This window comes from Aulonocara stuartgranti (genome assembly GCF_965226115.1).
Source record: "Aulonocara stuartgranti genome assembly, chromosome: 7".
Taxonomy (NCBI): Eukaryota; Metazoa; Chordata; class Actinopteri; order Cichliformes; family Cichlidae; genus Aulonocara; species Aulonocara stuartgranti.
In genome coordinates, this window is record NC_138945.1 from 23,566,678 (window position 1) to 23,594,113 (window position 27,436).

At 41.7% G+C, this 27,436-nt stretch overlaps 1 protein-coding gene across 4 annotated transcripts in view; it reads left to right on the plus strand.

Moving 5' to 3' along the window:
* The window catches only part of LOC309711023 (mediator of RNA polymerase II transcription subunit 13-like), an 89,088-nt gene that overhangs the window by 55,471 nt on the left and 6,181 nt on the right, over window positions 1-27,436 (plus strand). For 3 of the 4 annotated variants that reach the window (XM_082540992.1, XM_082540990.1, XM_082540991.1), the window contains 20 exons: window positions 550-634; window positions 3,330-3,413; window positions 14,140-14,285; window positions 16,173-16,379; window positions 17,569-17,733; window positions 17,833-17,989; window positions 18,093-18,197; window positions 18,356-19,012; window positions 19,139-19,352; window positions 20,847-20,925; window positions 21,037-21,158; window positions 21,375-21,471; window positions 21,607-21,824; window positions 23,459-23,637; window positions 24,689-25,614; window positions 25,842-26,021; window positions 26,140-26,369; window positions 26,467-26,665; window positions 26,783-27,047; window positions 27,131-27,383. In XM_082540992.1, coding sequence (XP_082397118.1) covers window positions 550-634; window positions 3,330-3,413; window positions 14,140-14,285; window positions 16,173-16,379; window positions 17,569-17,733; window positions 17,833-17,989; window positions 18,093-18,197; window positions 18,356-19,012; window positions 19,139-19,352; window positions 20,847-20,925; window positions 21,037-21,158; window positions 21,375-21,471; window positions 21,607-21,824; window positions 23,459-23,637; window positions 24,689-25,614; window positions 25,842-26,021; window positions 26,140-26,369; window positions 26,467-26,665; window positions 26,783-27,047; window positions 27,131-27,383 — 4,568 coding nt within the window. The remainder of the gene's footprint in view (window positions 1-549; window positions 635-3,329; window positions 3,414-14,139; window positions 14,286-16,172; window positions 16,380-17,568; window positions 17,734-17,832; window positions 17,990-18,092; window positions 18,198-18,355; window positions 19,013-19,138; window positions 19,353-20,846; window positions 20,926-21,036; window positions 21,159-21,374; window positions 21,472-21,606; window positions 21,825-23,458; window positions 23,638-24,688; window positions 25,615-25,841; window positions 26,022-26,139; window positions 26,370-26,466; window positions 26,666-26,782; window positions 27,048-27,130; window positions 27,384-27,436) is intronic. The other variant, XM_082540993.1, reaches the window with a different exon arrangement.

Genomic DNA, 27,436 nt, shown 5'->3' on the forward strand with positions numbered 1-27,436 from the left:
AGATGAGGGCGATTTTAAGTGTCTGATTGGGTTTGTTGTTATCAACAGCGAGCAGCTTCCCCACTAACAGCATGTTAGCATGTGGCTCGTAATTGAACATATTACCTCTATATCGTTGATCTATTTGAAGATTAGGGCATTGACTGGTTCTGATAAGGACACAGCAGAGCAAAGCATCCGAAAAAATGGCTATAAATAATAAATAATAATGTACAAGGTAATCATGAGTGAATAGTTTGAAGGCTAAAAGTGTGCGTTGGGGGTGGGGGGGTGGTTTACTGCAGTTTTACACACTTGTTGGCAGTTGCTATTGTAGGTGAGTTGAGATTTGGGTAACACAGCGGTGCCAAGATAGAGCTGAGGCAAATGAGCAAAAGATGTGCTAGTTGCAAGCTAGGCCTGTGACTGGTTAGGGCTAAGCATGCTGGAAATTGGTGGATGTCGCTCCATGGCTGGTTGATTGATACAACTACAAATTTTCATTAACAAAAGAGTAAAAAAAAAAAGAAAAAAAATCTTGACAAATGTCTTTGTTTCCTTTTCTTTCAGTTGGTGAGGAGGGCCTGTGGGAGTGTGGGCTTTCCTACGAGTGCAGAACCCTTCTGTTCAAGGCCATACACAACCTGCTGGAAAGGTAAAACCATCAGCGCTTTCTCCAGTCCACCGCGAAAGCTGTAAACAAATGTAAATAAATGGTGTCTAACAACAAGCGTACTGCTGGATAACTCCACTGTGGCACCCATAAGTGTAGCCTGTTGAGGCAAATAATGAGCAGTCCTGTTTAACACAGAGATTTCACCATGCTGGTGTCCACGGAGACCCCGCTTTATGGCGCCTTTGCTCGTTTACGCTGAACCACAGCGAGCTGGTGTAATGCCACCAGAGTTTACACAGAAGGGCTTCACGTCTGACACAGCAGCGTCGCTTCATGCCAGCTCAGCCTTTTACACACATGTAGATTAGATTTTTTTATTACCTTTGCACCCAGCTCAAAGGTGCAACAACAAAGCGATAGGGGTAAAATAATAGTGCAATATGTCCTCAGATTCCCATTTCCTAAATATTTACACAGTGACTTCTAAATGCAAAATAGGGGTGTATTTCTTCCTGTTTTGGGAATTGAATTGTGAAAGTCACCAAACAAACAAATAAAAAACAACAACTTTAAGTCAAAGTGACAGAGCGTGTTAGTTTTCCTGCATGAGCTTCACCTTAATGGAATTATAAACTGAGTGCTGAATCACTTGCTCAAGTACCCAAAGCTCTCCTTTCTGAGTCAGAGCCATCTGTTAAATGAAGCAGCACATATTTGCTCTCTATTAAGTGAAGCATCAGTGATCATCATAGGGGGCATGCTGAATTAACCTTCCTATTACCTTGAAGCTAACTCCTTAAATAGCTCACTGTTTCAACACTAAAGGTATCAGTTCCACTTTCTCTTTTATATTCTGCAGATCAAGCTGACCTCTGTCTCAGGCTGCCGATATTATAGCTCTGATTTTAATTATGATTATTGTCATCAAAAACTATTCAGTTTTTTTCTTTTACAAGCAGTTTTTTTTTAATTTAAAGGATTGAATAGCATAAAGACAGAAATATAACTTTTGCTAAAGTTAATGAAAAAGTTAAGATGCTACAATAACTCTGTTGTGCTGCTCGTCAAGTTGGGATGAGAGACAGAGCGTCACAAGGAAACCGGCCAATCACAGTAAAGACGTTTTGCTGAATAAAGAATCAAAGTGTGACATCAACCACCAGATTTATAGATTTAAATTTATATCCCGACTCTCAAATGGATGGATGCTATTTTATTGTTATTTATTACCATAAATGATCCTCATACCCTTGATCTACTGGAAGATGAATGTATTGGTTGGCTCCAATAAAGACAACGCAGTGGGCAGAATCAGAAAATATGATCATAAATAAAATGCAATAGCGACACTCTGTACAGCGTAATCATAAGTGATTTGTTTGCCAGATGATTAAAAAAAAGCTAAAAGTGTGTTTGGGGGTTTTTCCTGCTGTTTTTCTCCTGCACAGCTTTTGGCAGTCACTGTTGCAGGTAAATTGAGATACTGGTAACACAGCGGTGTCAAGATAGAGTTAAGGGAAATGAGAGAAAAATATCAACTCCCCACATTTAAAGGAAAAAAAGGCAAGGCCTCATTTTACATTTTAGCATGCAGTTGTATGCGATGGCGATGACGTGACGTGACAACACAATTCAGTCAAGAATTAGTTTGCCAAAATGCATTTACAAACAACAACATACACACAGATGCAATGTTGATACAGTTCATTTTGAGATCAGTAACTACATAAATTATGCATAATTTGTGAGGATGTCAGTGTTATAAATATAATTCCCAAAAGCTGTATAGATGTTGATGGTCCTGGTACCCCAGCCAGTTTATGTAGCAAGTTTCATCCAGATTGATTAATAAATCTAGGAAGAGAAAAGAGACATACATACCCTACAGTCATTATAGTAATCTGTTCCTTATGAATATTGTTGTAAAACTCAGAAATAGCTTATATGTAATGGAAAGGCACAATCAGATGAGAAAATGTATTAATCAGAATGCACCAAAGATGGTACAGCTGGAGACTGAAAGTTTTGGATAGCTGAGTCTGGGTGAGTGAGGTGGACTTGAAATCACTGTAATTCCTTAACCCAGGTCAGAGATTTCAGCGGGGGATTCACTGGCACCTGCACAGAGAGACGAGTCAAAAACTTCTAAAAGAGCTGGTTGCACAGCCAAACAGGGAGCGTGATGACTGAACTGAACTTTGATGTGATCATATTTTGTTCAGATGAAAGAAGTGGTTTTGGCAAGCCATGTGCAAAAGTGCAAAGCACGTTGGGGAAACAGATTAGCAGAAAATTACTCTTCCTTCCCCTGTGCACTTGCAAACTACATATCAGCATTACTAGTAATAAGTAAAATAGTAGATAGTTCTGAGAAGCAAAGAGCCAAAGTAAAATGGCTCAATACAGGAAGATTAGAACGCTAATACAAATTTTGCAAGGTCATTTTTTGGCTAATTATAACTTTTTTTAAATAATTGTAACTGTGAAACTATTCGGCTGAAAATGATTGAAATTGCACGCTATCATGCAGCTGCCTTAAAGTTCATTCTGAACATCACTTTTACAAACTCAAAAACTCTTTCAGCTTTACAACAATATTATTTGTTACTTGATGCTTTGATTGAAGCGCACAATGCTATTCAGATGTTGCAGTTAATCAATCACTTGCTTGCTGATGATGAGAGAAAACTGACGGCTCTCTTACTCTCTTGTCCTCTCTTGCTCATCGCTGCAGATGTTTGACGGATAAGGGGTTCGTGAGGATTGGAAAATGGTTCTTCAAGCCGCACGAGCTGGAGGAGAAGTCTTTAGGCAACACGTAAGTCGAACACTTGGCACAAAAGTGCATGCACACGTCTCATTTGGTTACTTTTAATAGGATTTCTTCTTCTTTTTTCCTCTTTCATGTATGTTTGACTCTGAGAAATGCATGTTTGCAAAGCGTGACACAGCTTGGCTGTGCGAATAGCTGTGTCAGACTTTGTAGTGTCGTCTGTCCTTGATGTTTCAGCAGCTGGCCCATGGTGGGAGACTATTAAAAACTAGAGCAGTGTTGGAAGGTGAGAGCATAGCTGAGTTCTCACAGCTCCCCCTCTCTCTCGCTCCCAGGGTGAGGGAAGGGTTGTGGATCACGCTGTGTAGGCAGTGTGGGAGACAGTCACTGAGACTGAAACAGAGTAAAAAGAGGGGTGGGTGTGATGGCAGTAGTTCAACTTGTTGCTGCAGCCATTACACTTCCCTCACACAGCTCGGTCGGCCCACTTCAGCTTTTCCTGCTGGTGAGGAGGCACCATTCTTTACATTTCTAACATAGCAGAGCTCAAACGCTGAGTGGATAAATAAGTGGCTTTGTCAAACAGCTCCTTTTGGAAATCTGCTTTATATTGCGTAGCTGCAGCAAACACACACACGAGCACACACACGCACAAATCATGCATGCGTTTATATAATATATTTGGACATTGTTAAGTTGTAAATTGCATTGTCATTCAAACGTAGCGCAAAGGAACAAATGCACAGGAAACTCTTCCTGTAGAAAGTTGCTGACACGAGTGCACTCTGCTGTGATGTGCTGAGGCAAACTTGGGTTTAGCTGTTTAGAGCAGGTGGAAGCCTCTCAGCGAGGCATGCCGCGTGACATCTCGAGGAGTGTGTGTCACTTGTATTGCATATATCTGTGAAACACTGCGAGAAAGCTTGACGCGACGGTGACATCTTTGTACCAAAAAGCACTCCCGGTAGAACGTACTGTATGTATCGGTGATAAAGTAATGGAGGAATCAGATATAATTCAGAATGTGGATGTTTTGATTTTTTCGCTGACTGATTTTATGAAGATGGAGAGAATGTGAATGCTTGTGACACTGCCATCAGACTCCTGAATGAGACTGCTGAGTATTACTGTGACTGTTGCTATCTGCTGCTCCACTGATTTATACAGATGTGTTTGCACACTTGCACAAAGTTGAGGTACAGCTCAGTTTTTCAAACGCAGGTCTTTTGAACTCTTTTCGTTGTTTGCACATGTATGACTTCCACTTTCTTTTCCAAAGTTTATTTATTTTTTATTTTCATTAGAATTTTTAGAATTTTTTTCTGTGAAGGGAGAGATCGGCGAAATACAATTTTCCCAGTGTAGGTTGCTGTGTATATTTCCACTGTGCATATGAAGATAAAACCTCTTAACTTCTATAACAAGCTCGTCCCTCTAATATTTTTTAAAAATGCATATAAATAACATATTAGAATGAGCACTGAAGCTCTGGCGGCTTGTGTTGGCTCAGGAGTAGTTTCTGGCGCAGCTTCTGAGGTGCATGGAGGAGGGGGAAGACTCTAAAGTAGCAGTAACTTTTATAGGAACTGAGGGACAATGAACTAAACTGAATTGAAAACAAAAACTATAAATGAAATAGAAATAGAAACATTAAGTCAGGGATGCCAAGCTCTTTGTACATCATGTGCACATAAAGCTCTCTTTGATCTCACATGTGCCAGAGCGCTGAAATCCCCCATTTCTGTCAGTGTAAAGAAGTTTATTGACACATTTAATCCCTGAGATGCATTAATATAAGAAAAGAAGTGCAATTTCAATAATGCTGCTCGATTTTTATATGTGATAAATAAATTCTGCTGTAATTAATAATAGAAGTCTGTTTGGGCTTAAATTGTAAGAAATAAATGTGTAAAATTACAGAAAACGTTCTGGTAGCTGATTGGCCAGGCTGTCTTGTAATTATAAAACAGAAAGATTTTGCTAACTAACAGAGAAATGTCTGTTTTCAGAACTTTCAGCTGGAAAAACAAAACCAAAAAGGAAAAAAAAACAGCAACATTTTCGTCCTTCAATTGTTTCTTTATTGGTTCATCATTTTAATGAAGTATGAATGGCCATGCTTGAGCTCCACGATCATATAACTTGGCTCCATCGTACTATCAGATACTTTGATACTGTGTAGCAAACCTTTTGCTGCCTCTGGTTCAAATGTTTGGAAGTAGTACAGGTTTGTTTCAGAGGGGATGTTTGCTTTCCAAGGGCCTGTTTAACCCCAATGGGGTAATGCATTCAGGGCAGAAGAGTCCAGCTATAACGGCATGCAGCTTCGGCAATAGATTCTTAACATTTTCTTCTTCCTCTTTTTTTGAGGTCATGTGTTATACTGGTGATGTGTTATGGCTTGCTGTAAACAAGAAACCCCCCAACAAATGCTATTATCCTCCAGTCCAGTCAGGGCCTTTGATGTGTGACTTTGTAATAATTTGAAACATCTGGTAACAGCTGTTTTTTACAAATGCTATACGTTTGCATTTGTTCTGGTAAAAGAGCGACTACAAAGTAATGATGTGGTAAATTTAAAAAAAAAATTTTTTCAGGGACAGTTCATGTGAGTGGATTTCAGTATAAACCATATTTACTGTGCAAAAGTTTTGATCTTGGAAAATGTGAAAAGACCTGTTGCCGCTGATTTTTAATCCATTTCTCGTGTAATTTGGTAAACGCCAGCCTTTTCTTCCTGTTTCCCTTCCTTAAGAGTGGCTTCTTGACAGACACCCTTTCATTGCGATCATCTCTGATGAGGCTTAAGTGAACAGTAGATGGATCAACTGAAGGGTCAGGTGCATTTCTCAAGTACCGTGTCAGGTCTTTGCTGGATTTTTATTCCTGTTTCCTAAGGACATGACTTTCAGATTCTGTTCATCTGCCGCAGACAGTTTTTCAGTCCAGCTGTTTCCTCTTTTATCCTTCACATTTCCAGTTTCCGCAAATTTTTTAAGAATACACTCCACACCATGCCAAGATTTGCATAATTTTCAGCGAGTTGCTCTTTGGGATTCACTTTGTATTCTAACAAAGTGGATCCCATTTGTATTTTTCTATTCATTTGTATAGAAAAATACAAATGTACTATTAAAATACAAATAATACAATAGATACAATTCAAAATGGGTTATGTGTAGACACTCTTCAACACTATATTCTATTTCTGTACCGGTGTTCTGTACCAGGCAAACTTGGCGTTAAAACGTAATTCTGATTCTGACTCCGTTCTTGCGTTAGGTGTTTGTTTTATGCTTAAATGATTCATGAGTCAAAGACTGACGAGCAAACAACACAAACAAAACACATTCCTCTAGAAATGGCCGTGTACAAGAACTCAAGCGATAATGAGTCAAATGAGTGTCCAAAGAAAGCATGGAGAGCACTTTACAAGAATATAAATAAATCACGGTTTGCGCAAGACTTTTGCATATTAATGTAAGATGCCCAATTTTAGCAAAACTATAAATTTATCTCTGTAGACCCCATGATGGCACCATAAAACTGCACAATATACAAATGACGTACAAGTATACAACAAATCAACAACCCACTGCAAACAGTACATCTTAGTAAGTAGAGCTAGCAGTGATCACATATCTCGTTATTGGAGATTAATTAAATTATATGTGGGCAGTAGGGCGGTGTGAAGACGCTGTTACGTGTGTCCTACTGTAAGTGGACATTCATACACATTTGGCGTATGAACATGTGCCGTGCTTTTTTTGTGTTTGCGTGTGTGTGACTTTTGCACATCATGTAATTCCTCTTGAGTTCGACAGCTCTGTTTGAATATGTTGTCAGCTGGTACGCCCCCCTGCTATGCCAATCCTGACTTGTTCTTTCTGTGAATTATTACAAGTCCTGCGAGGGACGACAGAGACGGAGACGGAGAGAAATGTACTTGAACGCTCACACAAACAAATACAAGTGTTTTATAGATGTCTGTACATTTTGTACCTGCACTTGCCACATATCTCCACAGCTCACTTCCAGCACACAGCCTCCCCCCTCCCTCATTCTCCACACACACAGAAACCATCCCTTGTTCCCACAATTGCACTGTTGCCCCACACTTGACAGTGTGAGTCCTAAAAACCCCTGCAGATCTCTGGCCATCAGCGTTTTCGTGCCATGAGGGGGACATTGCTCAGTTAGGCGTACAGTGACCTCCCGCCTCAGCTGTGTTACCACCTCCTTTGTCTCCTCTTCACTTCCACTCTGTGCCTTTTTATCCCCAACAGGGGGCGCTTTGGTGCTAATATCAATGGCATGCTGCCTCTTCGTGCCAACTCCTGCGCCTTGGCGCTGCTGCCTTTGTCAGGCTTATCTGGTGTTTATCTCGTATGTGTCCCTGGGGCACAGCGGGAATCGGCGCATCCAGGAGAACATTCCCAAACCCACTCCTCCCACCCACCCCCACTCCCACCAACACCACCACCAACAACAACACAAACGTCAACCCCTCCTTTCTTAACCCAACACTCCTGCTCTCTTTGTGTCTGAATGAGAGGAAAGCACTCTGGGTTGGTAACGCATTGCATCAGACGCTGAGGGGAGAGAGTTACAGGGGAGAGCATGAGAGGAGAAGCGTGAGAGGGAGGAAGAGTGGGGTGGAGGCTCAGTGTGTGTGGTGGGGCTCAGTGAAAGTAGGGGGTCATAAATTAATCATTACTATAGACGGCTGAATGGTTGTATTAGAGTCTGTCTCTCTCATTAGTTCAGTCAATTCTATGCATGTCAAGTGCAGTCCACAGTATGCTTGTTAATATTGGTGCTTTAATTTCACTAATGGTTATATACTCATGCATAAATAATGTGGTTATTTTAGTGTAGCATAGCTATAAAACAGACACGAGCTGCATCACCTACCTAAATATATATATTTTTAAATCTCAGAAATTCTTACCTGACCTGACAGAACAAGCTTTTTAAAACACACTGCAGGTCCTCCCCTCTTCCTCTCCTCTCCTCTCCTCTCCTCTCCTCTCCTCTCCTCTCCTCTCCTCTCCTCTCCTCTCCTCTCCTCTCCTCAGGGATAAGTGACATTGAGATATGAGCCATCTCCTAGGCAACAGACATCTGGTGTTAGGCCACACCACAAGGTCACAGAATCTCCAGAAATAAAAACATAACATAAAGAAATGAAAGGAGAAAAAAGATCCCCCCCCCCCCCCCCCCCGTCATCTCTTATCCTTCACATTCTGAAAATTCGCCATGTACCTTTGCTACATCTCAGTTTTAACCTGTGAAATAATTTACCAGTCTTTGTTTATGTTTATACAGTTCAGATGCCACGGTTAACTGCATGAGCAGGAGAGGAGCGAGGCTGGAATTGGGTTTTATGGAGGCCTAGCTTAAAAATAAATAAATTCAGTCACATTCATTCACAAACAACACAAACAAGTTAGTAAAAAAACCCAAAAACAAATATAAACAATCGGATGACCTAATTTATTTTCATTGTAAGTATGCAACCACCCCCTCCCTCACTGCAACAGACACAGTAACACATTCTTTATCCTCATTATTGTGTGGAGAGTAATACTAATGTGAAAGTAGGGGAAAGGATCAGCTTTGAATTTTTTGCACATATATATTCTTTGTTTTTTGAGCTATTAGAAAAAAAAGGTTAAAAAAAACTGATCATATATGTAAAACTGCAACTGGGAGGAAGTCTGCATCCCAGATGTGGGATGTGGGATCATTTCAGGCGAATTAGCTGCTTAAATTAAATCACTGTATTTTAATTTGTTTATATCGGCTCTTTAAAGTTTAGCTGCTGGGAGTTTTCGGTACTTTTTCCCTTCATACTTATTTCATCCAATAATTTGCTGTCGATTTTTCTCATTTCTGCGCGGGCGAGCACAAAAAAGTGAATGAAGTGAAAAATTTCAAATCGTATTTTAGTCTAAGCTTTGATTGTATTTGTTTTTGACCGAGATGAGTGTTGAAGATTTAGCAGCTAGACCACATGACTGTGGAAGCAGGAAGTTCAGAGCTGTTGTTCAGATGATAATTACAGCAGTATTCCTGTAGCTTTGGAGTCTATTTACCAGGAAAATACACGAAAAGTGCTTGAGTTTATTTATTTATTTATTTTTTTGTATGCAGGAAAAACTCAAAGGTTCATGCAACTGTTTCTAAGCCGCTGTATTTTCATACTTATTTTAGAGCCAAATTATTATATTTTACTACATGGTACAGTATTGCACTGGAGAAAAATAATGGCTGACTTGCAAATGACTCTGAAACAACTGTTTGTAGTGAAAATTGACAACAAAAGCGATTAAAGCTTAATCGCTTAAACTTCAGCAGTCAGTCATGAATTTTGACTACTTTATGTTAATGTTCCCGTCTCTATTTCTTTTCATGAACTAGCTAAAAGTCTATACAATGGCTCATTGGTTGACTAAATGCACTGTGAGCCATAAAATTATTAATTTAACACAAGACAATGATACTGATAGTATCATTTCCAGAATTAAGTGATCATCAGTGGTCATCAGAGGGCTTGTTAATCATTTGGATTATTGAGAGGTTTGTATTTTCTCCTTTTGAAACGTTTTCCACGTGCATGTTCAGCGTCCCTATGGACAAAATGCAGAGAACATGCGATGCGCAATAACCCAGATTTCTTATATTACCAGGTGAGAAACCACAGAGAGCATGCGAGAGAGTTCAAGAAGGAGGAGAGAAAAAAAACATACAGATCAATAGAGAGGATGGTGATACATCAGAGCAACAACCTAAAACCAGACCTCTTCCTTCTGTTTTTAATTAGATCATAGATATGAAGTAAAAGCCTGTATTGGCTCACATTGAAGTTTTTTTAGCCACTTGGTAATGATTGGATTGAGCGTTTGCAGAGATTCTGTAAAAAAAAAACACCCAAAACAATCAATCAATCTTTGTGCTTTTTTTTGTCTACATCACACCTTTTCATTTGAGGATTGTTTGAACACAAAGATTGTGATAGCAACACTAGCTAAGGCCACTCACCAGGGGCCGCTGAATAATACATCAAACTTACCACATGTGCCCCTATGTTACTTTTAATAGTGGTGTTGTACATGCAGCAGCATACGTCTGAGTCTGTTATGCGTTATGCATGGTAGGTGGCTTGGTTAGATTTGTTTGCCGTAATTTCAGCAATTCAGCAGTGAGAGGACTTTCGGAGCGTGTGTGTACACGCTCCTAACAAGAGCTCACAGGAGTGCAAACATCCTCCACAGTGGCCTGTGTGCACCAGAGGAATGTGTACACTCGTGCAACTGTGTGGGAAAGGTTAGACTGTGAGAAGGAACAGGGTAACCGTTAGTTTAACTCTCAGTTTTGCTGGTAACAGACAAAACAGTATGAGTGCAGATTAAGCAGATTAATCCCTCTAGATTTCAGAGAATCTTAAGAAAAATACTGATATGTGTGTTTTGTGCATGTAACTACAGTTGATTATATCAAAACATAGATATCACATCATGGGCTTTGGGAGTGCATCTAACAGTGGAAACAGGAGCCTTGTGTGCCTTGCGCATTGTGATTGTAATGCTTAATGCTTTGTATCTCCTTTAATCTAATCTTGCTTTATCTTTGTGTCTCCTGGGTTAGACATGAGAGCAGCCCAACAACCGAGATAAACATTATTATTTTGTGTGCATGTGATTATATGCACAGATGTGTGTGTGTGTGTGTCTGTGTCAAGTCCATGATGCATGTCAGACATTAACCAGCTTCCCTGCTGGCTGGCTGGCTGGTACTGTTGTGATCGGGTAAAAAGACACACGTTGTCACACGAGCCAAAACACAATCCCTTCAAACACGCGTGCAGCATTTAGACCGTATGTTGTCGTTGTTGCATTAGCTGTGCTTGCATTTAATGCCACTTTCTGCATGCATAAGGCATTTGCTTGTTTGCACATACATAATACATTCGCTTCAACTACATTTATACCGTTACCTCTTATTGTGAGCACATAACATGCACATGAAACCGCACAAACAGTGTGCGGTATGTCTCTTTGTGTTGTCTGACTCTACATTTCCTGATTGATTTCACCATAAAAGTATGCTCAGTAGCCACCCATTAAAACTCTGATCTCATCGATATGTGTGCAGCAATTGCAGAGTGTGGCGCTGAATTATTCACTTCTTCCTCTTTCTCTCACACACTTGTTTTGCTCTCACTCCTCATTTTAACTCCATCTTTCTTTTCCTTGTCTTCCTAATTTCCTCTCCATCCTTCCGTCCCCCACCCCCCCTTTTGTCTCAATTTTACCCATGCACGGCTTTAATTCGCTCTCTCCATCTTCTTCTCCTTCTGTCTTCCCTTTTCTTCCCCCTCACGCTCCCGCTTCTTTCTTCTCATCCCACTCTCAGCCTTCCCTTTCTCACTCTCTCTGTCTCCTCTCTCTATCTCTCCTCCTGTACTGTCAGCCCTTAGGCAAGTCTCAACCATCACTCCTCTTCATTTATTAATACCTGTACTCATACAGCCCAGCACAGAGAGCTGCCTCGCATCTCTGTCTCCCATTCTCTTGCACACACATGCCTGCCGACTGCACAAATGCCCCAGAGGATGCAAGGAGCCCAGTGCGTCCACACACACTCACAGTCGCTTACTGTGCAGGAAAATGCCCTTTGTAAAAGGACAGGGAGCATCAATCTCCCAGCTGCATCAGCCCTACAGCTTGATGCTCTTTCTGTAGTTCTGCTTTTCCCTGACTTGCATATGATCGCATATTTATTGCCGTTGCGAGAGTTCCTTTGTTGCAATTGTTGCGCACTAGTTATTGGCTTCATTGATTGCTTTATCGGTCGGCATGTTTTGCACAAGCAAATATTTCCTCGTCTCCCTGCAACGTTTTCACTTTTTTCGAGTGCACTTACTCGGCTGCCCCATTGTGAACAAGACGGTATCAGTGCACAGTAAATTGAGCTGAGATATCAGAAGGATCCAGCCCTTAATTATGCTGGATCAATGTCTGAGTTACAGACGGATAGTTAAAGAGAGATATTTCTCTACAGTGATTCCCTGCTATTAGGTCTCGGCTGTCTATAAGAGTCCTTACGGGAGTCATATTTTTGTGTATATATAAATAATGATATAAAATAAATTACAAGCATAAGAGGGCAATAAACAGCCTTCAACAGCTTTATTTTATTTGTGCAGGACTGTGTACAGTTAACCAATCAAGAGTCAATCAGCCAATCAGACAGTTGATGGACCATAAAATATTTAAATAAATAAAAACTTACTAATCCAACCAAGTGCTGAAACTATGTGAAAGAGTGAACACATTCAGAATCAAAGCATGTAAGAGTGGAGACACTAAAGATCCCTCAGTGATAATTGTAGTTGTTTGCGTATGTGCATGAGCGGTATTCATGACTTGCAGCTGTTTGCCTGAACTTCCCCATGCAGCTATATATAGCTCTTCATATGGTGGGATGATGCAGTGAGGCCAAGGTTGGAGGACAGTGACATTGAAATCATTTTGAGTCATGTCTTGCAGAGATGTGAATTGCAGAGATGATGAACTGTGTGTGTCTGTCTGTCTGTGCGTGCGTGAGGGAGACAGTGGGGCAGCGCCTGTAGGTGTGGAGGCGACATGCGCCTGTGCGCCCGTTTGTCGCAGCCCAGTGCATGCATATGCATGTGCTTCAGCTCTGCTCTTCTCCTGTGATTGTGCAGACCTGTGTTCAAACCACCTGCTGTTAGGAGGGTATGCGTGTTTTTTTCTCCAGGAGCATCAGGAATGTTTATGAAGCGGAAAAAAAATTGGCCTGCTCTGTCTTAGGGTGCATTCAGCGCCATCTGGAGGCCGTCTCCCTAGACTGCGTTTTAAGCTCTGCCCAAATGAGTGACTGTGGAGCTGGCCATTTTATTGAATTTGATGATCCATTACGACTCAAATGGAGGTCAAGCTCCCTCGGGGCAGAAGGGATATTGCATAGGCAGCAGGGTAATCGCAAGAAGATTACAGTACCTGCTGACTTTATTGTCAGTCTGATATCTATAAACCAAGGTAGCAAGGAAGTTTAAAGATTAAAAATATACATCAGTGAAGCTGTCGAGGTACTTGTGATGATGTCCAGCCCGCCCACTGGTACATAGATTGTAATAAGGCCCCAGCAATTATCCTCTGTGATTAAAAAAAGAAGAAAAATATGATGAACTATGCCCAGGCTGTGTAATAAAGAGAGCGCTGCATAATGTAAACATGTAGTCACCACAATCACTCATAAGCAAATGAGGATTTATACCTGCAATAAGGAGCATATCTGGTAACTGATGAAGATGATCAATGAAGGTGGAGCTCAGCGAGGCTTTTACCAAGATCCATTCTGAGGCTGCTCTCTAAATTGCTATTTGCAGAAATGCTCTCATTTGTTATTCTGTGGCCTAAAAGGCAACTTCATGTTTTACTTTTTAAACATTTTTTCTACAAGATCCAATCTTTGGGTTTATTCAGTCTCAAGTAACGTAATGATGTAATTGGATTTAAAATGAATTGTGTTACACTGAAAAATTTACATGGAATTAAAATGGACAGCGTGAACTGCGTTGTTATTTGTTCAGGCTGTGTACCTTTACTCGCTCCCATGTCTCTGTGGTCAGCACACTTCACACACACGTACTCACATTCAGTGAGCGCGCCGCCACATTTCTACGCTGTTTACGCTCATCCCTGATTCCATCATCTGAATCTTCACTGTCGTCTCTCCTCAGCGAACACCTGTCGTGTTCCTTCTCCTTCTTCCTCCACGGAGAGAGCAACGTGTGCACAAGTGTGGAGATTGCCCAGCACCAGCCTGCGTACCACATCACAGAACACCACATCCGTCTCGCGCAGACCTCCGTCACACCAGTACAGGGTAACACCACAAACCCGATGTTTTTTTCTTCTTCTTCTAGTGCTTATGCATGTAAAACAAAGCAATCCTCATGTTCGATATATATCCAACAGAGGTGTGATTATTATTATGTAAAAATGGAAGTCTCTTAATTTCCTTAATGGAAAATGAGATGACAGTGGCTGTCAAGTCAGCAACAGGTAGAGAGGAAGCATTTGAATCTTGAACGCTTTTGCTTTCACTTTCAAGAAACCACAGTTAAGTGAAATAAAAGTGATCACTGCTGGTAGCCCATAGAGTTATTTCTGAATAAACAATTGTGCCCATGCTGTTTATAATAATGAAACATCACTCAGACCAGCAGTGTGGTTCAGTCATGTGTTTTTAGTATTACCGCACAGTTGTAATAACAAAGACACATGACTGCTTATTGCTTGGATGAATGAGCAAAATCTGTTGTGATGCACAAATAATAGTTATTTTTGGTCTTGTGAGTGTGACACTATTTTGTGCATTGTACAAATCATTATGTAATTAGAATAGAATAGATTAGCCCTTTCTTGTCAGTGGTCCAACTGTGCTGGAATAAAATATAAACATATATATCCTATATACAAAAACAAAAAAAGGCACACAATAGAAGAAAGAATTGGTCTGAATAGAGTGGCCTGAGTGATGGGGGCTACTCAGACCATGGCTTTGTTAACAGTGTTTGTTAACAGTCCAAATGGCCCAGTGGAAGGGTTGGGGCGTTAGGGTTAGGGTCTGGAGGTGTGGGACCTGATTGCCCTGAGGGCAGCAGGTCAAACAGGTGGTGAGTGGGGTTCATGCTGTCACCTGTGATGGCCCTGGTTTTCCTGAGGGAAGAGGATCTGGCGAGGGCCTCCAGGGGTGACAGAGGGCAGCCAGTGATCTTTTTGGGCTGTGTTAATCACTGTATGAGCACCCTTCATTGTTGTAGCCCCTGTGTACCAAAACACCTAGGCAGCAGGAGTGCACACTCTCCACTGAGGAGTGGTAGAAGACCAGCAGCAGCTTCTGGTCAGGCTTATTCTTCCTCAGGACACCGAAGAAGTGCAGCTACTGCTGGGCCTTCTTCAGCAGGTCGTTGGTGTCAGCAGAGATGTGGGTGCCCAGAAACCTGAAGGTGGAGACAGATTCCTGTTCTCCCTTTATAATCAGATTGGAGTGGACCTGTCTGTGCCTCCTGAAGTCAATTATGAGTTCTTTGTTTTTAAGGACGTTCAGCTTCGGACTAATTGAGGCCGGCTGGTTAGGATGCTGTAGTCCACAAAGAGCATCCTCATGTAGCTCTTCCTGTTCTCCAGATGGCTCAGCGCTCTGTGAAGGGTGATGGTGATGCCATCCTCCATGGACCGATTTGCTCTGTAAGCAAACTGGTGGGGGTTGAGGACAGGGGGTAGACAGTCTCTGATGTGCTGAGACATTATCTGCTCTAAACACTTCATGACTACAGACGTGAAGGCTATAGGTCTGTAGTCATTGAGGCTGTCTATACTAGTTCTCTGGGGATAGGAATGATAGTGGAGGCCTTCAGACAGGTGGGAACAGTGGCACCAGTCGGGGAGAGGTTAAATAGCCTAGTGAGGATCCCGTTGGTTACAAAGTATTTTACATACTGTACTTTCAGATTGCTTCGTTAAAAGTAATATCTTATATTTTAGGTGCTTCTTCTTGTGGGTTATATGTGTAAAAAGTCCAATTCTACCAGTGGTAGAAGTTTAAATAGCACAAACCAAGAGTAAGTATTTCAGCATTGCAGTTATCACTAAAGGTTTGCTGTGCAAAGAAAATAAAAATCAATGCAGAAAAAAATAATAAAATGGTTCAGAGCTACTGATGTGTGAACTTTGTTTCTTTCTCTACATTATTAATTTATCTATGCAGTGATCCTGAGTCCGTACGGTCTGAGCGGCACTCTTACAGGTCAGGCCTATAAGATGAGTGATCCAGCAGTGCGGAAGCTGATGGAGGAGTGGAGCTACTTCTACCCCATGGTACTTCAGCAGAAAGAGCTAGGTGGAGAGAAGGAAAAGGAGGAAACAAGCCAGGCCTACGATCGCAACAGTCACGTGGCGGTGGAGGTCGTTGTAGGTATGGAAAAGCAATGGTGGTGAAAAAGACATTGGATTTAAAATGGTATGCAATTCAGTTCAGTACAGTTTTATTCATATAACACCAAATCACAACAACACTAACCTCAAGGTGCTTTTTTATTGTAAGGCTAAGATGCTACAATAATATAGAGAAAACCCCCCAAATTAGATGACCCCCTGTGAGCAAGCACTTGGCAACAGTGGGAAGGAAAAACTCCCTTTTAACAGGAAGAAACCTCCAGCAGAACCAGGCTTAGGGAGGGGCAGCCATCTGCTCTGACTGTCTAGGGGGTGAGGTGAGGGAGACAGGCCTGCTGAAGGTGTGGAAGAGAGCCAAAAAATAATAATAACTAATGATTAAATGCAGAGTGGTGTATAAACAGATAGAGAGTCAAAGAGGTGAGTGAAGAAGAAACACTGAGTGCATTATGGGAACCCCCAGCACCCTGGGCCTATTGTAGCATAACTAAGGGAGGATTCAGGGTCACCTAATCAATGCAAAAAAAAAGAAGGAAAAAAACTTTTGCTGTGCAGTCAGTCTGCAATGAAACTCATATCCTGCATAAAATAGTACCAAAAAGCAGTACTTAGTAAAGAGGACTGCAGTTCTTTCAGATGAGAAGGAACTAGAACAAACACCAAGAGATCAGCATCACGTTAATTACCCTCTGTCCTCATGTAGACTCCCAGGCAGTTTGAGCTGAGGTATTAGTGGATGAGGTGCTTATACTGCAATGATCCTTACAGTCAGTTATCAAAGAGCAGAAGTCAGGAAGTGACTGGAAGGCAGGGGAGGAGAGAGCAGGACTGACAGAAAGGAAGAATAGTGAAGTGAAGTTGAGGTAGAAAACCCCGGGGAGTTACTCTAACAGTTACTCTAATCAGTCTGATTCCACAGCTTTGGTTTGACCTGATTACAATTAAAACTGCTTTGCATCTAAAGAGGAAAGCCAGAAATAATACTGAAGGAGTGAGTACAAACGGATTTTAGATTTGATTGTGTTTTCATGACTGGTGAGTACGAAAGTGGGTAATTACATTAACAGAAAAGCACCAGACATTATACAGCCTCTTTATTTATGTAAGGTTAATTATTAGCAATATCTAGAAATGGTGCCCATTTAAAAAATTAAGCCAGCGTTTAAATGTATCCTATAACAGCAGATCCTCTTTTCTTGTATTCTCAGGTGGAGTAAGAATGACCTACCCATCTGCTTTCGTGCTAATTGCCCAAGGAGACCTACCAGTGGAGCAGCCTCCACCTGTTCCCACAGCTCAGGGCCTCAACAAAGAGCTGAACCACTGCAGCGTGCCACTGACGCCACCAACATCACCAGAGCAGCCATGCTCCGGTAACAGGGACACAGACATGCCGCAGCGTTGTACACACATGCTGAAATGTTAAAACTACACAGTTTTACATTGACGGTGTTTTTTTCTTTTTTTTTCAGCGGACAGCGGCTTCGTAACCTCGGCCTCGAGTGTGCCCACACCAGACAGCAGCATGAGTATCACCAGCATCAGCCCAAAGCATTCTGGGAAGAAGCTGACTTGTCAGGTGGTCCATCAGGCCTGGAGGGAGTGCTATCTCAACCAGCCTCAACATGTGTAAGTAAATCTGGAGTTTACTCCCTGACTTTGGCCGGATTATAATTGAAGTGCAGTGATGCAGCTGAGCTGGCGCCCTCATGGATCTGTTCGTTCCCTGCAGACCGAATCAGTCAACTGAAGTAACGCCTCGAAAGGAAGTGCCAAATGGAGTTACCACGTGGGATTTCAACGATCTGGGAGCGAGAGCACCTTGCAGCTGCTCTAGGTACTCCAGAATTGCACCCAAGCTGTTCCAAATGTGTTAGATTCAGGTGTTCTTGTTTTCATGCTGATGCGTTTAAAAAACAGACTTTTCAGGTATATAATTTAGTTGGAAGTATTTTCATAGAATTTTAAGTAGATTGCTATTTATTTTTGTTTCAGGTTAAAGCAGCAGAAGTCGAATCTGACCACTGCGTCCACTGCCAACTCCCAAACTAGTGCCAACCCCACTCAGTCTTCTGGCCCATCATTATACACTCCCTCCCTGCCCAAACACAAGACCAGTGACAAGACAGAAAAGGGTGACAAACAGTCCAAGAGGCCAGCTGTTATTCCTTTCCACCATCGTCTGTCTGTCACACAGGAGAGTCCTCTGGAACAGGACTCTCCAGGAGGGCCCCAGCTCGGTGGCCTCGTGGCGCTGGATCCACCCATAGAGTCCCTGGCCACTCTGCCAACCTGCAAGTATTCCAAGCCCCACTCCAATGGCAGAAAAGCCCCCGAGTCCCTTCTCCATTCACCAGTATCTCCACTTCCACCCACTCTTAGCCCGCATCCCCGGGTACAAGACCCAGAGGCTATGGATGGGCCTGTGGATATGCCCGCCTGTCAAGATGGCGCTTCAGGATTGGGGGTGATTACTAGCGAGACAGCTGTGTATGCAGCTCTGCTGAGGCAGAGGGAGAGTGGTGCTGGCTGGTGGAGAGGCTTCAGGACTCCCAGGACTGATAAGACTGACTTTAGACCCTCTGAACTCCCCATTGATAAACTAGAGGAAGTGACAACAGACACAACCATCGAGGGAGCTTCGCTTAAAAGGTAGGAGAGTTGCACCAGTGTTGGGGAAATAATATTTGGAAGTATACTGAAAATACTGGGAATTTAGTGCATTTGTATTGTACATGAGAACGCAGAAGAATAACCTTGTTTTTTTGTCTCCTTTAGACTATACGCACAGGCGCACAAGAGATTTAAACTCTCAGAGGAGAGAGTGAGGCAACACATCCAAACTTTGGGCCTGTTCCAGCAGCCAGGTGTCGAGGCACTTCGGGATAATGGGGACGATCCCTATGACTTTAAGGAAGGAGACATTGAGTACACTTTCTCCACTTCCAAGAGATTAAAGGGTCAAGGGCGAGAACCCAGCAAGAAGGCCAAGGTAGGACAACACACAGTTTGAAAATACAAATACAAACAAAAAAACTGGATTCAGGGAAAATGTAACGTGGTTAAAATCAATATTTATCTATTAATTATGGATTGCATGACCACTTGTATGCAAGGAGGTCTCATAGTAGCTTTGTTGTTTAATTTAGTTTTACAGTTGCCATCAATCGTGCTGTAACAGGTAATTGTTTAGAGTAAAACATAAAATAAATAAAGCTATCAATCTTATCTGTCCAGTCACCCAACCAGCAGACATAGTTATCAACCAGGTCACGGCTTTCAAAGTTACAGCCCAGCGGTCAAAATCAGGCCATCCATTCCACTTTGCAAAATGTGACTACTGCAAAGACGTAAAGTATAAATGTAAATTTTCCTCTGGTTTTCAAGCTTAAAAACTGATCACATCATGAAAGTCCAAACTGAGGGTCCAGAGATCTGAATCATCGTCATTTTTACAGCCTTCGTACCGATAGACTTCACTGCTGACCTGCCATGCTACACCGAAATAAGTAATAGACCCACCATAAAAAAAACAACAGAATGAATTAATAGAGAATTTGCTATTTTATTCAGTATGGGTCTACAGTGAAAAAAAGGGCATTTCCTTTGAATTGAAAGAAAAATTTTTAATTAAATATTTTTTAAATTAGGACTAGACATGAAGTAAGTTCAGTTTACAGATGTATATCTTTAACTGTAACTCTCTGACCCTGCTGATCTGCTACAATAACATGTCTGTATAATTTATTAAGGCTGGTCAAATTAGAAACACTAATGTGTACCAGTTTTAGAAAACTAGTTCATGAAATCCAAACATTTCCAGAATGAACTTCTGAAACACTTCCTAACACTAAAAAAAGGTATATAGGTTATAGTCTTTATACGTTATTAGAAGTCTACTTTACTTAAGTTCAAATTTAAATATATGCAGCTCATGTAGTAAAATGAGTTTAACAACCGTGAGCCAGAGGGTGAACATAACAGAGCATTTTGCAGCTAAAGACTTGGATAAGCCACTAGTAGGGTGGACAAGTCAAAAAAAGCTAAATGGAGAGTGAACAGTAAACTTTAACCCATCATTTTGTCTGAGCTATACCAAAGTAGGTTCTATTTAATTCAATCCAATAAAGTTTTATTCATATAGCACCAAATCACAGCAACAGTTGCCTCAAGGTACTTTAAATTATAAGACAAAGACTCTACAATAATACAGAGAAAACCGCATCAATCACATGACAAGCACTTGGTGACAGTGGGAATAATAAACTCCCTTTTAACAGGAAGAAACTGCCAATTAATACTGAAAATGCTAAAATGCTAATACTTTGTGTTCTTTGCTACAGAATGCGGCATTTTATTAGGATGAGGCATTTTGTAGCACAAAGCGTACATTATAATAATGAAGTGAGGCTCTCGACATATTTTATTGAATCTGTGCTGAACATAACCTGCGAATGTTCTCATTTTATTTGAATCCCTCCACTAGGGAGAAGAAATCACCAGCAATGGAGCGTTAACTGATGGAAAAGATGCTATGTCCATTTTTAACTCTGCTCCAAAATCAGGTGGGGGTCCTAATCACAGACATAAACATAATTTACATGTTCTACAAAACAGCAATTCATGTCACACATGAGTAGTTTTGTTCAGTCTAACGATGTTTTGTGTTGTTTTAGACGAATCAGGCCAGGACGACGGAGCTGCTAAAACCAATCCCTCTCTGACCAGAGAAATAGATCTAGTGGTCAACATCTCTGATCTAGACAACATACTTGATGAAGACGATGAAGACCCGGGGGTAAAATATAATGTTCTATCTATATTCTTGTAACAATGTTAACAGTGGTAAGACACTATGTAATTTTCGATTTTGATTTAAATGGAAACAAACAAACAAACAACAAACAAAACTCCAAACATCATATTAGAAAATAAATAGTATTTTAGTTAACGATTTAAGAATTTTAAAGAATAAATTTTTTAGTCACATAACTTACCCTGTAATACTTTTTAGACTGTTTACCCAAACCAGCACTCAACTAAGGTACCAGTGTCAACAGAAGATCGTCCTATTGGAAAAGAAGGAAGAGTTGCAGTACCTTATCCATCAAGTGAGTCACTCTGATGAGTATCTAGTTTTAAAATCTCAAAAGCTCCCTCAGTTTGGTGTTTATTATTCCGCTCACCATCTATTTACCTCCCCCTGCTCTCTCTGTGTCTCCTTGTCCATCTCTTTTTCTTTTCAGCAGTAGCAGATCTCCAGCGGATGTTTCCCACCCCGCCTTCTCTAGAGCAGCACCCAGCCTTCTCTCCCATCATGACCTATCGGGACACCCCTAGTCAAGAGCCCCCTGCGCCCACTGGACCAGCTGACCACCTTCCTGCAGCAGCCTCCACCCAGCTGACTGAACACAGGATGGAGGTGGAGGATGACATTGGTAGTCCCAGGCAGGAGGATATCAAGGTGAGGAGAAGCGGTAGTTAAGATTGTTAGATCTGACACTCTGAATTGATCCCTAGTATGAAAACATGTCATTAGCTTTTTGCAGCAAGCATCAATTTAGAAAAGTGCACAGATGGATGGAAATAAGATAAATTGTCCATTTTACTTGTTATTATTTAAATGTCTGACTTGGCTGACTTGGTGCTAGCTCATATCACACTGGAAGTGTTTCACTAATACCTTTTAATGTTAGAGAGCTGTACTGACTGCAGGTTCGGTGAGCAGGGAATGCTAATCATATGCATTATGAATGCATTTGCTCCGTACTGAGTGCATCTTCTTAACAACACAAGCAAGTTACTCCAAGCAAATCATATTGTTAGAGCAGCTTCGATATGAGAAGGAAGACTGAAATACATAAATATTAGATTTGAGTGAATATGACTTCATGATGAGTTGACATACATAGTGATCTAAAGCAGATAAGGGTTGTCATAATCCTGCTTCTTATGACATGTTATTGAATGTTTAAACGTGTGAATAATTCAAGGAGAACATCTGCTTTTAACAGTTTCTTAGAATCCTAATGCAGTCCCTAATGCAAACAGAAGATCACTGAGGAATATCTTGCTAACATATCAGTTACGCAGCTAAAGCTGAGAAAATGTCACTGTTCTGTTTGCTCTAAAAAACATATTAATATGAACATGGGTAGTTTCCCCAAGCCATCCTGTTGCTTTAAATAGTCAACAGAGTACCACAGACAGGGGATGTTTGCTAAAAAACACAGTTCTCTGCTCTTTCAAGAAATTATTTATGTTTTTCAAGAAAATTAGCAAATAGATTTATGACTGTAGACTTTGGCCTCCTGTGACCCTGAACTGGATAAGCAGAACTGAACTGGATGGAGGCATTAATTTTGTGGAATCACTGGTTTATTAATTTCAGTGATTTTCAGGAGGTATTTATAATTTGAAAATCTGTGATTAGTAGATAAGCAACAATTCTGAAACTCAAGGCAGGGACTGCTAATGATGCTGGGGACAGACATTCAATAATGTGGCCACTGAATTGTTTTTTCCAAAAATCTGGAAAAATACTGTCTTAGTTGATTTATTTGCAAGCCTGATTTCTAAATAGCCCTTTTAACCCTTGTATGGTGTTCGGGTCTGTGAGACCCGTGTTCAGTTTTTTTCAAAAGAAAAATTAAACAATTAATTATTTTTACACGTGTAAATGTGTTGTGTCTTTCCACTCACTCCACTTGATTATAACTGATTTATTTATAACATTTTATATAAAAGAAAAACGAGAAGCACATTAATTCATAAATGTGATCTAACAAAGGTAAAGGGAAAAAATTAACCATGTTTGCTGTTCATATGTCTTGTAATTGGGATGAAGTAAACATCTGTTGAGTAATTTAACATAAAATTGTTTGATAGTGTTAATTTGGAAAGCCAAAACTCTAGCGGGTCCACCAGACCCATGAACACTGGCTGAGTAACAAAAATACGAACACCACACAAGGGTTAATTGCGCCTACAGTAGAAAGAAGCTTTTCCTCAACTTCTGCTCTTTAACCACTTATTCAGCGTATTGAAACATGTCTTTATACTTGTAAATAACAAACATTTATTCCTCTCTTTGTCCAGCCGCTGATAGGCTCCTCCATGTTTGCTCCACTAGCCTGCCTACCCAGCCAGAATCTTCCACCACTCAAGATTCCTGAACAGTGTTATTACCGTCCTTCCTGGTCCTTGTTGCCCAAGATGGAACATTTCCCCACGGTCATGCATCCCCAGAATTCTGCTTTCACCAAGGATGGATACATGTGAGTAATCAGTTATCACATTAGAGAGTAAAACGACTTTCATCTTGTGCTTCTCTTGGTTGGTTGGTTGGTAATTTTATTTCAACATGTGAACAATATACAAGTACATTTAGAAAAGAAATAAGAGAGAAAAAAAATACTGTACAAATTACATACAAAAAACCATTCTGATTAATTTACATGTTGAAAGGGAGTGGGAAGAAGTATACACTTATTTAATCCCACCCCTTTGCCATAAATTATCAGTGAATATTTAGTCAGCTTCCTTACTGATATAATTTGTAATAAAAATAGTGAACAGATTTCTGATATACTATATACTATAATATCACATCATGAATTTTTTGTTTGTTTGTTTGTTTTTAAATAGAGACATTCACTTAATTTAAATATTTTCCTTTTCTTTATAGATCGAGAAGATCATATTTTTATAACTCTTTTTGAACAGTTTTATGTTTGGACATTGCTTGTAATTATAAATCACTGTTTAAAATAGTTTAAAGCTTCTGAAATTAAGCTGTCAACAGAATGCAAAGACACAACTGTTTTGACTTTAAGTGTAGAACATCTGTTTACTGTGTTGGAGAGAATTAGGGCCCAGCTTTACTTTCATGTAGTTTTAGCGTGTACCTGTCACTGTAACCTTTAATTACCCAGGTTGGTCATTAATAACACATTCTTATTTGCAATGATGGCCGGGGGGTGGGGATGGGGGAGCCTAGGGAAAATGGGTAGTTTAAAGAAAAGCACACATCCAAAACATCTCAACACTGGTGAAACGCTGCCCCCTGGCGGCAAGGATTTTAATCTACCAAGGATAATTAACGAGTTCATTTTAAAGGTTTTTTTAAGCATGCAGTTCCTGATAGGATGGCTTGTGGGCACTTTTTAGCCTCACTGGAAAGACTGTAGTGCTCTAAGCACGATATCACTTAGTTTTGAGGATTTCCTTTTGTGTTTGGAACAAACTGCACAACCTTTAAGAGATGCTTCCAGACAGTAACGCTAATCTTGTTTGTCTCACTATTTGTTTTTTCGATTCTTTTTCCAGAAATATTCCCAGTGTTCCCCTTGCTGACCAGGACTATGTGCAGATGAGTGGAGCTACTGCCTCTACCAGTACCACTACTGGCATCCTCCCATCTCCTGCCACCCCACGCTTCTCTGTGCCCACCCCAAGAACTCCACGTACACCACGGGGTATTAACACTGCAAGCTCTGGACAGGGTTCAGTAAAGCAGGATGGTACTGAGCTTAGCTCACCAGTTTCCACCCCTTCGACAAGCCTGCCTCTCAGCTCTGTAGAGCCCCTAGCTCGGCCGGGCCCGTCTCTGCCTGAGGCCCACAGCCTGTACACAATCCTCCTCCTCTCAGACTCTGTCCTCAGTGTCTTCAAGGATCGCAACTTTGACAGCTGCTGTATTTGTGCCTGCAACCAGAATGTCAAAGGAGCAGATGTGGGGGTTTATATCCCAGATTCCACTGGTGAAGATCAGTATCGCTGCATGTGTGGCTTCAGCGCCATCGTGAACAGGCGACTGGCCCTCGGAACAGGCCTCTTCCTGGAGGACGAGCTCGACATTTTTGGTCGAACCTCCGAAGTAGGGCGAGCAGCTGAGAGGAGGTTAGCACTTTCCAGACGGGACCCGACTATGGGAGACTCCAAGGCCAAGCGGCCGCAGGATGCAGCGCCTGCCTCTCCTGCGGTCATGGTCCTTTTACAGGAACAGTGCTCCCACCCAATTTCTTCTCTGGCTTCACTTCATTTCCCCCTGAGCTGCTCCTGCCACGGCCGCAAAGGGGCACTGCTCCAGAGCTGGATGTCTGAAAAGCAGTGGGCAGATGGGAGTGATGCCTGTACGGCCTGCTACAATGCTTTGGAGCAGGGACTTCAGTATGTGGATAACCCCACAGGAGGGAAAGTAGATCTATCCGTTGTCAGAAGTACCGCTCTCCACTCCTGGCCTCACACTAATGGTAAGAATTGTAATCTGGCTTCTAAAGAGTGGACTCATATGATAAATAATTATGATAAATCCCTTAAATTAAGATATTTATTATGCATGCTGGGCTGCTTTTATATGTAATCTATGATGTATTTTGTATTTCTTTATGTATTTCTTTGTTTCTTTGGTGTTCAGAATCTTGTTAACGCCTGTGCATCTGTACACTTTCTGTGTGTGTATGTGTGTGTGTCTCGAAAGTGGTGGATATGAGCATGTTGTCGTCACAGGATATGGTGCGTATGCTGCTGTCTTTGCAGCCTTTCCTGCAGGATGCCATCCAGAAAAAGAGAACAGGACGGACCTGGGAAAACATCCAGCATGTTCAGGGTCCGCTCACCTGGCAGCAGTTTCATAAGATGGCCGGGAGAGGTTCTTATGGTGAGTCAGTGCATTCTTTGTGTTTACGTGAACAGCTAGCGCTTTGTGTTGAATTTCACCTGTATATTTTGTGCCATAATATATATCTTAAAGATGTCATAATGTTTTCCTTTCTTAGGTTCAGAGGAGTCTCCGGAGCCCCTGCCCATTCCTACAGTGCTGCTGGGTTATGACCGGGAGCGGGACTTCTTGGCACTGTCCCCGCTGGCGTTGCCTTTCTGGGAGAAGTTGTTGCTGGAACCTTATGGTGGGCAACGAGATGTTGCTTATATGGTGGTTTGTCCCAACAGCCCCTCGCTTTTGTCTGCTGCCCGATCCTTCTTTCTGGAGCTTAGTGCAGTTTATGAGGTAGGAGATTGAACTCCAAGTAAGAGCCACGGTCCGATTTCAACTCATTTGTACATACTTTGAGACTTTCATGTCCTTTTCCCAACTCCTATTCCAGACATGCCGTCTTGGGAAGCACCGTCCGCTGGCCAAGGTGTCCAGAGATGGCATCGTGCGCGTGGGAGAAGATGTGGAGAAAGAAAAGCTGGAGGAGCTGGATGTGGATCAGTGGTTGACTGGACCCTGGGTTGGACAGCAGCACACTGACAACCTCAACAAACTCAAACTTTATGCTTATGCTTGCAAGCAGCAGCTTGGTGAGAATCACTGAACAGAGTAAACGAACTGGATCGCATTAGCTCTGTTTTTGAATCTGTATATTTCTTTATCTTAGGTGAATAAAGATGGGCATGTGTTCTTTTTATTGCTTTCAGGCCCCCAGCTCTCTGCCCTGCCATTGGACAGCAGTCTTCTGTTACCTCCCAAAGCCCAGCCGCCTGTGAACAACACATCCTCAGCTCAGCCTTCTTCTTCCACTCAAGGAGAACAAACTACAGGTGGTGCCAGTTCAGTAAATGCTTCAGCCCCAACTGGAGCAACCGCAGGCCAGACAGAAGAGATCCAAGGAGGAGCCAGTGACTCCAAAGGACCTCCTAGTTCCACCCCACCAGCCAACACACCAGCAGAAAACCCTGAACTGTAAGATTAAGAATGATTTTAACATCTCAGCTGTTCTTCCAGCTTATTTACACTGAAGCTTGTTTCCTCTGCTCTTTTTTCAGCTCTTCCGAGCAGTCTAGAATAGGCATCCCCACTGTGGCTGACTCAGTGGACAGCCATGCCAACCCACCAGCTATTGTTATTTACATAGTGGACGCTTTCCTGAGCTCAAGCGGAGCGAGAAACGATGGAGGGGAGGAGGAAGAAGGTGACGAGGTAGAGTCAAGTAGCATTTGGCTGCTAGGGCTTCTCCGCTGCTACACAGAGATGCTGCAGACACTGCCTGAAACAACAAGACCCGCACTGGTGCTACAGGTAAGAAAATAATTGCGAGGCAGGAAGCAGAATTCACTTTTGATCGCCATCCT